General features: G+C 41.9%; 1 protein-coding gene across 3 annotated transcripts in view; it reads left to right on the top strand.

The window, feature by feature from the left end:
* Positions 1 to 500: 500 nt before the first annotated feature.
* ttll11 (tubulin tyrosine ligase-like family, member 11) overlaps positions 501 to 14,950 on the top strand; it is a 22,687-nt gene continuing 8,237 nt past the window's right edge. For 2 of the 3 annotated variants that reach the window (XM_005720207.2, XM_005720208.2), the window contains exons 1-7: positions 501 to 1,934; positions 7,284 to 7,383; positions 8,399 to 8,532; positions 11,258 to 11,548; positions 11,664 to 11,948; positions 12,126 to 12,221; positions 12,307 to 12,419. In XM_005720207.2, coding sequence (XP_005720264.1) covers positions 1,422 to 1,934; positions 7,284 to 7,383; positions 8,399 to 8,532; positions 11,258 to 11,548; positions 11,664 to 11,948; positions 12,126 to 12,221; positions 12,307 to 12,419 — 1,532 coding nt within the window. In that variant the 5' untranslated portion in view covers positions 501 to 1,421. The remainder of the gene's footprint in view (positions 1,935 to 7,283; positions 7,384 to 8,398; positions 8,533 to 11,257; positions 11,549 to 11,663; positions 11,949 to 12,125; positions 12,222 to 12,306; positions 12,420 to 14,950) is intronic. The other variant, XM_005720206.2, reaches the window with a different exon arrangement.

The raw sequence follows: 14,950 nt of genomic DNA on the forward strand, positions 1-14,950 counted from the left end.
CGTTGAAAGAAAGCTTCCAAGTTTGTCTCTACAAGAAGGACTTCCATTAGGGCACTCCTTCTTAACATTAAAAACATCGCATTTACCCCACTGGCACTGATACCGGAAGATGACCTCGATGATGTCTTTTAACTGTTGATCGTCGCTGAATTTGATCATGTTCTCCACATGTGCACACAGGAACCGTGGGATGTCATCTGGCTGCACCAGGAGAGCTGCTCTGGATAAACTCTCCAGCAAACTTTTTAATCCATGAGGTGTGGAATTACTTGCGTCCATCCTTGATAGATAGTGGTATCTTTTCCGAAAACAGTTTGGGGAAAACTAGTGCTCCGGAAATGTGTTGCGCTTGTGTTAGGAGCAGAGTTTTTGCTGTTGTCATGGAGAGAGATGACCGAGCTCTAGAATAACCAGAGCATTTGTCAGTGTATAAGTGTGCTGATATCGAAGAAGAGGTTATTCACAGTGCACACAGTCACTGCATAGCTTTACAACTATACATGGTATTTAGACTAGATAAATACATGGGAAAGGCACCTGCTTCAAGGTGCACAGATTATCCTCGCTATGAATGGAATTTAGACTTTCTTTGTCAGAGCATTTTCCCCTGGCTTAGCAATAGCACCAGATTGAATTAATAGATTATTAAACACACATACTCACCGTAATTAAAGCTACAGATTGTAAACCACTTGGTGTGGGAAAAGCGACCGTTTCTCATTTGATCAAATAATACGGCGATGAGCCGTATGGGAATACAGGGAATTACGAGGAACCCCAAAGGCAGCATCAGCTGGGTTCCAAACCAGATGGAGGCTGGGCGACGCGCTGTACACTGGCTTCTGCTGCTTAACAACACAGGGAGGACAACACACACACATACCGTAGAGCAGTGGACTGTGGGCTCCGTCGTAACGCTGGGCGCTGCTATGCTAAGTAGATATCGTTGCTGGTAAGATAAAGTCTATCATGAGTTGAGGCTTAGTGTCTCTAACCGGGCTCCGAGCCATGCGTTAGCCGAATGAAGTTTGACAGGCTAACGTCGGGTTTAGCTCCCTTTAAGGAGCTAGCAGTGTTGGCTACAAGTGCCGCCTGCCTCTAGCTGCCAGCTCGAGAGAACCGCTAGCTTCTCGAAGCTGATAGTTAAATATTGTGACCAGCCGGTTAACACGCTAGCTGTCAAGCCTGGGATGGTCAAGCGTTATCTTGCTCAGTAACGTGTACGTCTGAGGGCATCCCTTTGCTCTATTTGGTAAGCGAGCTGACCGCAGAGAAATGGCTTTCATTTGTTAATTGGCCGTTTAAACCAGCAATGCGTACTTCATTGTATCTGAACACCGTTAGCTCGCCGGCGTCGGATTACTGCACCCTGTGGCACAGCGGTGCCCTGGCCAGAGGCGTCACACATCGCGTTTCGCATAATGAGTGATCAGTATGTCAAGGTTCAAGTCGAGCAAATGAAATCATTTGGCGAAGATGCAGAGAAGGAGGGAGTGGATACAGAAGAGCAGGTGCCGGGCTCCTCTCCTTCTGCCTCTGTCTCACCAGATCATCCCACCGGCACAGATGCATCCAGCACCTCTCTTCCCTGCAAACAAACAGGTAAAAGTCGCAGTAAGCCCGGCAGAGAGGACAAGAGACACACTTCTGATGTGGCATCGCAAGGCTCTGTAGTTTCCTCTGAGAAAAACTTAAACAGACTGGGGTATGAGCGGACACTTCAAGTCAAGGGAACTGGAAAGATACTGCAGCGGAAGTCAGAGCCCAATGGCAACTATGTCACCATCCACACATCCAAAAACATCGAAGAGATGCGCAGAGAGGAGGGATTCAAGCTTGCAAAGAAGAGGAGACCTGTGACGGTAGACACTTCAAAAGCCAAAACCTCTCTGGAGGCACTGAAGATAAGCATCAAGCAGCTAAAGTGGAAAGAGGTGTGTTACAAATGGACTGTCTTCTTATGGCTTCTGTACCTATGTGCTGTGTAAGTTTTACTCTTGTGGTAACAGGACAGCTGGTGTAGCCAAGCACCAGTTAATGGAAACATCCAGAGGGAAGCCCAAACATCAGCTTCATTTAGGCGGCTGCCCATGTGTAACAACTGGTTTCTTACTGTTGTGTAAGCACGAGCCAACAAGAACCATGTCTGAAGTATTTAGTTCTACCATAATCCACCGCCTGGCATCTCTACTCACTTCTTAGTTGTGCCAGAACTGGTGTGACTGGTGGATCCTTTAACTGAGGCTTCTGGGTTTCACTTTGTGCTGAACCACTACAAGTTAGAATACTTTATTTTACTCTCTGTTTAATAGCTGTCCCAAAAGAATCCTATAATTGTAACTACTGCTGCTTATAACCATTACCGCAGTGGACAGTCTTCTCTTCACTTTTCCACCTCTGCCATTTTATTACAGGGCGTACCTCTATGAATAAATATAAGTCACAAAACTTATATATATTCAGATGATGGACTGAATCTGTGTAGGAGTGTTTGAGGTTGTAAAAAAACTGAGGAAACACATGACAACAGCAGAACTGATGCAGGAATGAGTGGATTCCTAAAGACAGGCGACTGTTGTCAGTGCTGCTGCTGCTGTATGTTTTTCACTGCTAAATGCACTTTTAAAAAAAAGAAATGTCATGTGGATTTTTTACCAGCGGCGACAACAAGGCTTGTGTTGTTTTTCCTTTTCTGAGTCATGTCTCCCTGCCTGTGTGCGTGTGTCATCATGGCAAAATGTACTCCTGGAGGCACTTACTGTACCAGGAACTACGAAGATGGTATTCAGTAATTTGGCTAGTATTTATACTTCTATTTATGGTTATAATCGGTAACATAAACATGTTACAAAAGCACAAGATAAACTCAGAGATCTGATGAGGTGGGTAGCGGAGAGTTGTTTTAGACCAGGATATGTATTTCAGTGTGCATATTAGACAAATTTGTAGGAATGCTTTCTTGTATTTGTGCAATATCTCTAAAATTAGAAACATCCTGCCTAGAGTGATGCTGAAAAACTAGTTCATGCATTTATTTATTTTTTTTACTTCTAGGCTGGACTACTGTAATTTAATTCAGGGTCGTGGGGGGGGTGGAGCTTATCCCAGCTGTCATAATGGGAGAGGCAGGGTACACCCTGGGCAGGTCACCAGTCTGTTGCAGGGCTAACACAAAGAGACAGACAACCATTCAGTCTCATATTCACACCTATGAGCAATTTACAATCATCAGTTAACCCAACCCCAATAACTGCATGACTTTGGATTGTGGGAGGAAGCAGGAGTACCCAGAGAGAACCCATGCAAATACGGGGAGAACATGCAGACTCCACACAAAAAGGCCCCAGCCAGGTGGTGGAGTTGAACTCAGGAGCATCTTGCTGTGAGGCAACGGTGCTAACCACATTATTATCAGACTCCCCTAAAAACTTACTGAAAAGCCTTCAGTTGATCCAAAATGCTGCAGCAAGAATACTGACAGGGACTAGAAACAGAGAGCATATCTCTCCCCTATTGGCTTCCCTTCATTGGCTCCCTGTTAAATCCAGAATCAAATTAAAAATCCTGCTCCTGACATACAAGTTCTTGAATAATCAGGCCCCATCTTGTCTTAAGGACCTTATTGCAATGCATCATCCCTATAGAGTTCTTTGCTCTAAGACTGCAGGCTTACTCGTCATTGTAGAGTATTTAAAAGTAGAAGGGGAGCTTTCAGCTTTCAGGCCCCTCTTCACTGGAACCAGCTCCCAGTTTGGATTTGGGAGAGAGACACCCTCTCTTCTTTTAAAATTAGGCTTGAAACTTTCCTTTTTGAAAAAGCTTGTAGTTGGTGCTGGATCAGGTGACCCTGAACCTTTCCTTAGTTATGCAAGGCTGCTGGGGGTTTCCCATGATGCACTGAGTGTTTCTTGTTCACTCACCTTTTCAATGCTGTGCTTACACACCAGTCTGCATTTAATCATTAGTTATTATTAATATAATGCTGTCTTTCAGTGGATGTCTTTTGTCCTGTCTCCCTCACCTCACCCCATACTGGTTTTGGCAGATGGCTGTCGCTCCCTGAGCTTGGTTCTGTCAGAGATTTCTTCCTGTTTAAAGGGAGTTTTTCTTCCAAGTGCTTGCTGATAGGGGGTTTGTTTGTTGGGATTTTCTCTTTATTATCATAGGGTCCTCACCTTCCAATGAAAAAGCACCTTAAAGTGACTGCTTTTGTGATTTAGCACTACAGAAATAAAACTGAAATGAATTAAGAACCAGTTTTAAACTGCCAAAATGTATCAGAATCTGATTCAGTCTCCTCCCTTTTTAAAGGAAGAAATCTCTGGACTAGGATCAGGGAGGGGCTGCCATCTGTGAGTGGCTAGAGGGGAGGAAGAATATACTTCTTATTTTTTTCCTTCTTATATCTCTATAAACAGTTGTAAAACAGTGGCTTCACATTATTGGCGGTTTTCTACTTACTTTCTATACTGTCATAAAATTCAGAGGCAGACAGATGCACCACATTTAATAGAGCAGGCGTTTACCAACTCCACCCACCCTGTTGTTACATCTGGTTCCCTGTGACTTTGTCCAATTCACCAAAAAGAAATTCAAGTTGACTGGTCCTCATTTTGCCACTGTAGAGATCTTGGAAAGTGAAAAAACTTGAGCATCAAGTGGTGCAGTTCTGCCCGAAGAGCCTAACTTGAATGAAAGGTTTAATGCTTTTATCACAGCTTGTTGCCCGACAGCCACTTTTTTCAGTTGTTTCGTGGACCAAAATCAGTAAATTGGCTAACTAGTAGCTGCAAAGTATAATCACTTTTTATCCTTTAACTATCAAGATGCTACAAGACAGGATTGCCATCAATTTTGCCAGGAGCCTGAGAATTTCAGTCCACATGGGTCCGATGTATGAAATTACAGGGGATGGCTGTTGATGTGTTCTAATCGACAGCTTTCAAACATTTATGCGCAGCCTACTTGATCCCATTCTTCTTAATCTGAGCTGTAAACACCATCTGTTAATTTTGAATGTGATGCAATTAATACCTGCTATCAGGCATTATTACCCATCTTTCATTATGCATGAGAGGTGAAAAAAGACAATTTGATGAGACAGGCGAAATAAACGCTCCCCTTAGCCACGGCAACCGAGCGGCGACGCTTACAGCTCCTGCAGAAATTGACAGAGAGAAGGCCTATACATTACCACACCTGGTCCGCACCGTAACCCCCAACAAAGCCGGTGGTGCTTTAGATCTTGTGTCATTTTGAAAGTAGCTGTCAACCACTCTGAAGGGGCTGAAACTGAAGCAGGCAGGCTGGTTTTGCCATTATTGAATAAACACCCTTTCAGTGAGTTGTAAGACACGTAACTTTATGAAATTTGTTTCAGCAACACGTTGAAATAAATTTCATGAAGTTTGTCAACATTTTAGAGACTGATGAGGCTGTTAAGGTGCATCCAGATTGCCACGTCTCTACATCTGTACTGTCAGCTGACTTTCCGCATATGGCATTCTCTTAAACAGTGGGAAATCATTAGCCTTAAAGCTCCTCTAATCCAATCAACTTTTAGTCCTCTTTGTGGGAGAGAGGATGGCAGCGTGAGGGTCAGCTTGGAATATTAGACTAATGACAGTGCATGTCAACATATGCGTGGGATTTTCACGAGGATGCCGCAGACTAAGCTGACGTTCTGAATCGATGCGTATGGATTTCAAAATACTTCACACCTAAAGGCTTCCTTGGAGCTTCTGTTGGAAACTATAAATGCTGTTTACTCGAGGCATGACAGATTGGGTGCAACTTGAAATATCTATGTTGCAGCAACCTATAAGCCAAGTATATTTTTCCCCCATTAAAAAGTGGCTCTGAAAGCTAACTTTTCCCATACGTCACATGCTAACCAGTCCATACAAACACAACAGGGCTATTTTTATGGTGTGATCCCTGCTCTAAATAATTTGACCTCACTCCCCTGGCATCTGTGTGGCAGGGTTTAGAACCGGTCACTCTGTTTCTCACTAAGTCATTAATTAGATGTTTATCTTGCAGCGAGGCAGCAGAGTGGGTCGAGTCAAAGTTGAATTTAGGCTCGCGATGGTGTGCTGCTACTTACCAGCGTAATCTGTTAAAGCCCATATGATGTAATAAAGTCACAGCCTCTGTGACTGAGTTCTTCCCAGCTCCATGTTGATACTTTGAACTTGCCAGCTCTAAAATGTGTGTTTGATTTATCAGCTGTGAGGAATCTTTACAATAAACTATTTATTTGAGCGTTCCTGAATGTAGGACGCAGACAGTGGGGAGCAAATTCAGTGTTGAGTCGTGCTGTTGTCTACATGGATAATATGGCAGATGACTTTTGGATAATTCTAAGATTTTAAGTTTATCTACAGTTTTTGTACAGCTTTATTTTTTTAATTCACATTTAATAGTGGTGAGAGAATAACTCTCCTATTAACTAAAGTTGTATCACAAGTATAAAAAGCTGAGAGTTTAAGGGCTGAAAAACTAAAGATTGTGCACATAATTCATTCTCAGAGTGATTGTTTGTTTATCTTGCTTTTATGTAGCTTTTTTAGGTAGTGCTGTGCGATACTGCAGATTTCATATAAAAATAAATACATGGCCAGTATTGCTGATACCACTGCCAATACCGATACTTTTAACTTATAAAGTTGGCTTTTGTCAAGTCAATACAAAAGGTTTTAGACATTTTTCATAGTGCATGTTTGAGGTGTATTTTTTCATTTCCAAAAAAACTATTTATGTAACACAATTCAGTGGGCTACATACTGAGGATACAAAGTATCAATCTATCATGTTAGCGTCAATCCAATACCAATACCAGCACTGGTGTGTACTAATACTGCTACTATCTACTATTATCAATATCTGGATGGATTCCCCACACCTCTGCTGGGTGGCTTCTGTGTGGTTTGGAGTGTGTGCGTGAGAGTGAGCAGATGAGGTGTAAAGGACTAAACTGTCCTTTACCCTGTGCCAGCAGGATTTCCTCGCTGTGTAAATCCTCTTTATAGTATCACTTCTCCTCCTCTTTCCCAGCTCTTCACAACATAACACGCACTTACCTGCCATCTTTGGGCAAGATTAGCCCCGTTTTCTCGGTTCACTGCGAGGACAAAACACCTTCCTAATGTCCTGAGTAGATTAGCCTTTGTTCTTGTTTGCAAACACGAGTTCCTTAATGAACTGTTCTCATCATTCTGTATGTTTTCAGCCCTCTGCTATGTCTCCCTTTCACTGTTCTTTCTTGCCTTTCCCCCCCTCAGTTTCCTTTAGGAAGGCGAACAGCCTGTGATATCTACTGGCACGGCGTTTCCTTTCATGACAATGAAAATATCGTCTCAGGGCAGGTCAACAAGTTCCCAGGTATTTCACAGATTCTTCCTCTCACCTCTTCTTATCTTGCTACCACCTGCAGCAAATCACATATTATTTATTGCAGTATGGATTCAGGATTCTGTTATCATAACCAGGTTATAGTGTTGTCCTACATCACCCCAGGCACTTTATTCTGAGCCAACAAGGGTTGTTAAAATGGTTAATAGTCCTTCTCTGCAATCATTCTGCTTATTGTGAAACTGGCTACATTTACTGAACAGTTTACACTCACTGTCAACAACGTGCTGGAAATACTCCTCAGAGAGATTGGTCCACATTGCTGTTTGAGTACACTGAACTCATTTTCTCGTTCAAGAAACCAGTTTGAGGATATTTGAGGTTTATGACATGAAGCTTTATCCTGCTGGAAGCAGGCACCAGAAGATGGGTAAATGGTGGTAATAACAGGCTGGACATGGTCAGTGAGAATACTCAAGTAGGCTGTGGTGCCCAAAGAGTGCTAAGAAAATATTCCCCACACCATTACATCACCAGCAACAGCTTGAACTTGATATGAACCAGGATTGATACATGTTTTCATGGTGTTTACACCAAATTCTGACCTCCAGCCAGGTCACTGGGATGGATGTCTTTGACTCATCAGACCAGGCGACGTTTTTCCAACCTACTGTTGTCCAATTTTGTTGAGCGCATGTGAATTTTAGCTTCAGTTTCCTGTTCTTAGCTTACACAAATGCCACATGTTGTGGTCTTCTGCTGCATTTAGTGCGTACAGGGATGTTCTTCTGCATACCTTGGTTGTAACTAGTGATTTGAGTTCATTGCCTTCCGATCAGCTCAAAACTGTGTTGGAAAATGATTAAAATCACCTTTCTTTACCTGGCTGTCTATATGACTAAATGCACTGATTTGCTCCCATGCGATTGGCTAGTTAGATATTGGTGTTAATGAGCAGTTGAGGAGGTGCACCTAACAAAGTGACCAGCGAGTGTAAATCGTGCCAATCGTGTATTCAGTTTCTTATGTAAAACTGTCCGTGCAGGAATGATCGAAATGCTGCGAAAGATCAACCTCAGCAGAGCAGTTCGGACTATGCAGGAGTTGTTCCCAGAAGAATACGACTTCTATCCCCGTTCCTGGATCCTGCCTGAGGAGTACCAACAGTTTACCACACAGGTACGTTCAAAATAAATTAAAGAAAATTGACACAAATAAAAATGATGACACTGGATATGAAAACACTTGTTAAGCGTCTTTAACTCTTTTTCTGTGTAACTATTGATGGGGAAACATGGAAGCTATGTGTGGCTAGCTTATTTCAGTGAGCTAAAGTCATGTGAATATGATGACAAAAGGTGAGAAATGGAAATTGGAGTTCTTCCAAGATATAATGTTTATACTTTAAATTGGTAAACTGGTAAATTGAGTCCAGAAACCTCTTCTCATGTGGGGAAGCAGCAATAATAGTGTCTTCTGTTTGAAATAAGAAGCAAGGGGGCAATTTAGTTTGCTTGTGTTAATAATAAAGCTAAAAGAGACAGATGAGCTGTTATTACCATAAACCAAAACTAGATGTTGGTCAAAATGAGAGAAAGTCAAATTGTTAAATGGGTAGGTTGAGTCAGCTGCAAAGGCAGACCAGAGCAGGCCTTGTAGAAGCATACCAGTGATAAGTGTAGCAGTAGCTGTATTAATTTTAGTGCACCAGGTGTCCTACAAAGTGAGTCCAAACACAGCAGCAATGACCTCAATAAATTTATTGAAATTAGTCTTATTTACCTTTTGGGAATGGCTTTAAAATACAAATATAGATGATCGGTTCACTCATGGATGACTCAGTGTTTCTTTCAAGTTCTCCAAGTTAGTCCAAATGATGAACACAGATGCTGATCTTATGTAGTCTACTCATATTTTTCTTGGTTTTGTAAATAAAAATGTGTGTTTTATTATCTGCATGTACTGTTTATGCAATATTAAGATTTACAGGAATATCTAATTACAAAAAAGTTGTATTTTCTTCCAAAATATTAAAATATTAAAATAGATTGATGATGTATTCAGATGAATACGTGGTCAGTTCTTCTAATTGAGATTTGATTGCAACTCTATGTTATGTCCAGCAGAGGGCACCAGACTATTGCTTTTTATCTTATTAAAAAACCTTTAGGCCATGACTCAGTATTATAAAACAAATCAGGCTGAAGACAAATGTATAGTGAAGACAAATAATAATTCACTGAAAGACTGAATATTCATCTTTTAGGTAGAGGTGAAAGGATCGGTAATGCAGGTAAATGGAGATAAAGTATCTGAATTTCACGAGTGGGACCACGCCTCCAAACACATTCCTTCCGGTTTTTATCTATATATGATCCCCCAGTTCTACAAGGTGTTCGTTCTTGTTTACATGCCCCACCTTCCCTCCCCTTTTCACTTCTTCCACTTCTTCACTTCTATTTGGTACACGGGGATCTGCCAGGCCCGGGAGCCGCCGCCAGTCCCCTTCGAGGCCTTCCCCAAACCACAGCTCAATTCATGTTTAAGCCATCCACCTTTATCTACTAAAACGGTGTCAAACCTAAAATGAGGACGTGGGCCCAGTGAGTGAAATGTGAGTTGTTTGTAAACCTCAGATTAACCAAATCTTTGATTGCTACTTGTGCAGCTGCAAGTTAAGATAATGAATTTATTTAACTGCACTGCTTATAGAAAATTAAGGGAACACTGTTTAATCAGAGTATAGCATCAGGTCAGTTAAACTCGTGGAGTATTGATCTGGTCATTTAAGTAGCAGAGGGGGTTATTAATCAGTTTGAGCTGCTTTGGTGCTAATGAAATTAACAACAGATGCACTAGAGGGGCAACAATGAGACAGTGGAGGCCACTGATATTTTTCCCCTCTTCATCTTTTCTGACTGTGGTTTAAGTTTTTTCCATGAATTTTGCATTTGGCTAGGGCCAGTATCACTACTGGTAACATGAACCCCACAGAGGATGGCACATCCTAGCAATACGTACCATTGCCTCAAGGGTTTCCAGGAAGCTGGACATGGTCGTAGAAGGTCCTTAACCCATGAGCAGGACGGGTATCTGCTCCTTTATGCCAGGAAGAACAAATGACCTCCAGCAGACCATTTGTGTGAATGTCTTTGAACAGTCAATCAGAAACAGACTTCATGAAGGTGGCCTGAGGGCCCGATGTCCTATAGTGCCATAGCCCAACATCATGGAGCCCGATTGGTATTTGTATAGAGTACCAGAATTGGCAGGTCCAACACTGGTGCCCTGTACTTTTCACAGATGAGTGTAGGTTCCCCCTGAGCCCATCTGACAGACGCGAAAGGGTCTGTTGAAGCGATAGAGAACGTGATGCTGCCTGTAACAGCATGTTTGGTGGTGGGACAGTGATGGTCTGGGGAGGCATATCCATGGTGGAACTCACAGACCTCTACCAGGGACAGGAATGAAATCTTTTGGCCCATTGTAAGGTTGGTGCACTGGATCCCGGGTTCCTGCTGGTGCACGGCAGTGTGGTGAGATTATGTAGGCAGTTCTTAGAGGATGAAGAAACAATGTGCAATCCTTTCATTCCCGACTCATTAACCAGTCCATATCAGTATAGAAAAGACAAATATTTTTTCTAAAATTTGTGAGCAGTGTATATTTCACAAAAAGAAACACCTGAGTAATTTCCAACTTTTCTCCACCTATCTGTTGCTACTGCTGCTGAGACGGTGAACAATAACCGTTTTCTACAGGTTCTATGTGTTTCATAACAAGTTGTTACGTTCCCAGTTCGTGTGGTCTTTCAACAGGCTGTTTTGATACAGCATCAACAATAGAAACATGTTTAAACTTCCTTGACTCACACTCACTGGTGTACCTTTTCCCTCTGCTGCAGATTCACATGGTGAAAGAGAAGGATGCTACAGTGAATCCCACTTTCATTGTCAAACCAGATGGGGGCTCTCAGGGGGACGGTATCTACCTCATCCGTGACCCTAGTGACCTCAAGCTCATGACGGGTTCGCAGGCCAAACAGGGCGTAGTCCAGGAGTACATCCAAAAGCCGTTACTTATTGACAAACTTAAGTTCGATATCCGGCTCTACGTGCTTATAAAGTCCTTGGAGCCGTTGGAGATCTACATTGCCAAAGAGGGCCTGACACGTTTTTGCACCGAGCTGTATCAGGTAGCCACGATGGTGTCAGCAAACTGTGCTGTGAAGCCGTGACCTTAAAGCTAACAAATTTTGTTCTTTTCTTTTTGTTTTTCTTCGTTTCGTTTTTTTGTGTGTTTCTGTGAAGGAGCCAAGTCAGAAGAATCTTAGCCACGTCTTCATGCACCTGACAAACTACTCGCTCAACGTCCACAGCGGCAACTTCGTGCACTCAGACAGCCAGAGCACCGGCAGCAAGCGCACTCTCTCCAGCGTGCTGTACAGATTAGCAGCTAAAGGTGTCGACATCAAGAGGGTGTGGTCGGACATCATCGCCCTTGTCATCAAGACTGTCATCGCCGTGGTGCCTGAACTTAGAGTCTACTACCAGGCTGACATACCACCCGGCAAACCAGGACCCACGTGCTTCCAAGTAATTATACAATAAATAAAATAATCAGATAAGATCCACTTTATATTGATCACACGTAGATATTTTCTTAAGCCTTAATGACCTTTTCATCAATCCTCATTATTTGTATATATTTGAGAATTTTAAATATATACAGTATAGAAAGTATGTTGCTGACATTCTGTGGATGTGTTTCAGATATTAGGCTTTGACATCTTGCTCATGAAGAACCTAAAGCCCGTACTGTTAGAAGTCAACTCCAACCCAAGTATGAGAATCGAGCATGAGCAGGAGGTAAGAGTGAAATGTCAGCAGCAACATCATCATATTTTAAAGCCTCTTATTTCTTTTTGCTGTAAGCAGTACTTGCATTTTTTAGGTGGCACCCGGAGTTTTTGAATATGTTCCCAGTCCGGTGGATGAAGAGGTCAAAGTGGGCGTGATCAGGGACACTCTGCGTCTAATGGATCCAGGCCACAAGAAACCCACAGTGTAAATATATAGACTTGCCTGCGCGCGCACACACACACACACACACACACACACACACATGCAGACAAGAATGCAAGGACTTCAGGCTTTGCATGCGTCTGTATGTTCACTTTTTAAGGACATGATATCTCACTCTTCCCATCCCTCCTCGGAGTCCTGCTCTGCACTGCTCAACAGCTCTCCCTAAGCTTGTTAAATGGAAAAATTAAATTCAGCTGAGCCGTGGTGGAAATTCACACATTACTGTACGAGTCTGGTGGCTCAATCTCTCTCTGGCTGACTGGCCATGTGTGGTGCCTGACAATAAATCTCCTCCTACATTAGGTTTTTATTTATTTTTTGTTTTCTCACCCTCAGTCTGTTTTTCTTTTATGACAATAGGATTTACAGCTTCTGTTCGGCCACCATCTCAATTTCTTCCGTTTTTTTCTCACTTTGCCCATCCTTCCATCACCTGTTTTTTCTTTACTCTCCTCCTCAGATTATTTTCTTTATCGGAAATTCTGCTTTGTTGTGCAAGTTAAAAAGATCTGGTTAGGCACATTGCCCACATAACTACTAAAGTCATGACCACTAACATGTTAATGTGATTTGCCTATTTTAAATTTAATCTTAGATTCCCATGCATTGCTCTATTTTTGTGCATCTGTGTTCTTAACACATTCATTGAGCTAATACACTACCATACACATTATTATATATTGAAAAGCCAAAGACCCCTGAACCTTTAATCTAAAGTCCCTTACACAATACTGTGCAAAAGTCTCAGTCAACCCTCGTGTCTTCATATTGTGCTTCCAAGGATCCAGACTATGTTATTTTTAGAGTACTCTTGAGCAATAGTTCTCCAGGCTTTTTGAAGATCTTGCAAAGTTTTTCTTTGGACTTTGGCTGCTTCATCACTCATTTTCAGTCGAGTCTTTGTACCTGACCAGCTCCGAAGGAATGCTTTTTTTACTCTCTTTTTTTTTGTTAGGTCACTGAACACTAATTTATGAAACATTTAAGTATAAAAAGCACCAACAAGGTGATTTCCAAAGAGCTATCAGCTAATAATGTGGCATATCTCAGCATGGTGTTCAGTGTGTCCTTAAAGAATTTGAGGAAACTGGAAAAGTGAAGGACAAAAGAAGTTGGGGGAATAAAAGACTATCTGCAGAAGATGAGCAGTATCTGAAAGTCATGTCCTTGGCTGAGGTTACGCCAAATTAGATGAGAACTGGACTGAAAATCAGTGGCAACAGATCTAATGGAGTTATGAATCCACTTCATCCCTTAGTGCAGCAATGATCCCAAATATACTGTAAGTGCAGTAAAAGCATACCTGGATACAAAAATAATGAAATGGAGCACTATTGTAGCAGTGTGGGATATTCCTGAAGACTAAAAGAAAAGAGAAGAAAATTTGCCTAAGAGAGTTTGGCCTGTGCTCAAGAGTAAAGGTGGTCATACCAAATATTGATTAATATTGTTAGAATTGTGCTGTTTTTGCCTTATATGCTATATTTCCACTTCAGTAAAGTGCTGCACATACTTCCCATTTTCCTAGCAAAGAAAAGAGAGGGGTGGGTCAAGACTTTTGCACATTATTGCTTGTTTTATATTGGCTCAGAACCCTTAGAACTTCACATAATAGTATGTGCATGCAGCTGGGTACCAGTAACAAAGTTGTAAGTAAATTATTAAGTACATCTCAGAAAAGATATATCAAATCAGCACCAAAGAAAACGTAATAAAATGATCCTGATATTTTATTTAAGCACGTGATTATTTTAACAGCAGTTATCCAACCATGGTGCATAATTAAAAGGAAGCAAGAAGATTCAGAGTAACTTTAAGTTACGTTGTGATTACAGGGAATTGTTCTGTCAGCTGTGCAAATGGTGACAAAGTCTTGTGGTTGAAGAGAGTAATGGTAAGCATGTCCCAACTAGCCATTGCTAATGTTTACTAAATTAGCCGTTAGATTGGCTCAGCGCCGAAAAATGTAATCATCAGCCAACAACACAGCTGCAAAAACGGAACTCTTTAATCATTCAGCTCCACACAGTGCGATTGCTGTGATTTAAACAAACTAAACAAACACATTAAATGGTAGTATGTCTTTGTAGGTTCTCAGTCATCCAGGTCATGGTAGTCTAAGAAGCTTGGAAAGAAAAGCGACTGAACTTCTTTACATTTCTTGAAGATGTTTCAGCTCTCATCCGAGACGCTTCTAAGACCAAATGGTGGAAAGTCCCACGTATTTAAGCCCTAGTGGAAGTTGTCCCTTAAGGCAGACGTTGACTCACTATTGATCATGAACCAAGCTGTGACAAAGGGTGTGGGTCATTATCTGCAGAGGTTTCGGTTGAAACTGCTGTGACCTTGTCTCACCCTATCATGTGACCTATTGAGATCAACTGACGCAAGATGTGGATTGTAGGTGGCAGACGGTTGGTGTCTCGAGCTACTCGAGTGGACAGATGTGGAACTAAACAGTTAGTCAGTGTAACAGGAGAAAGTCCTGCTAAAGTAAAATGCATTGAACG

The sequence above is a fragment of the Pundamilia nyererei genome, unplaced genomic scaffold (assembly GCF_000239375.1).
Source record: "Pundamilia nyererei isolate P.nyererei 1_Seehausen unplaced genomic scaffold, PunNye1.0 scaffold00002, whole genome shotgun sequence".
Lineage (NCBI taxonomy): Eukaryota > Metazoa > Chordata > Actinopteri > Cichliformes > Cichlidae > Pundamilia > Pundamilia nyererei.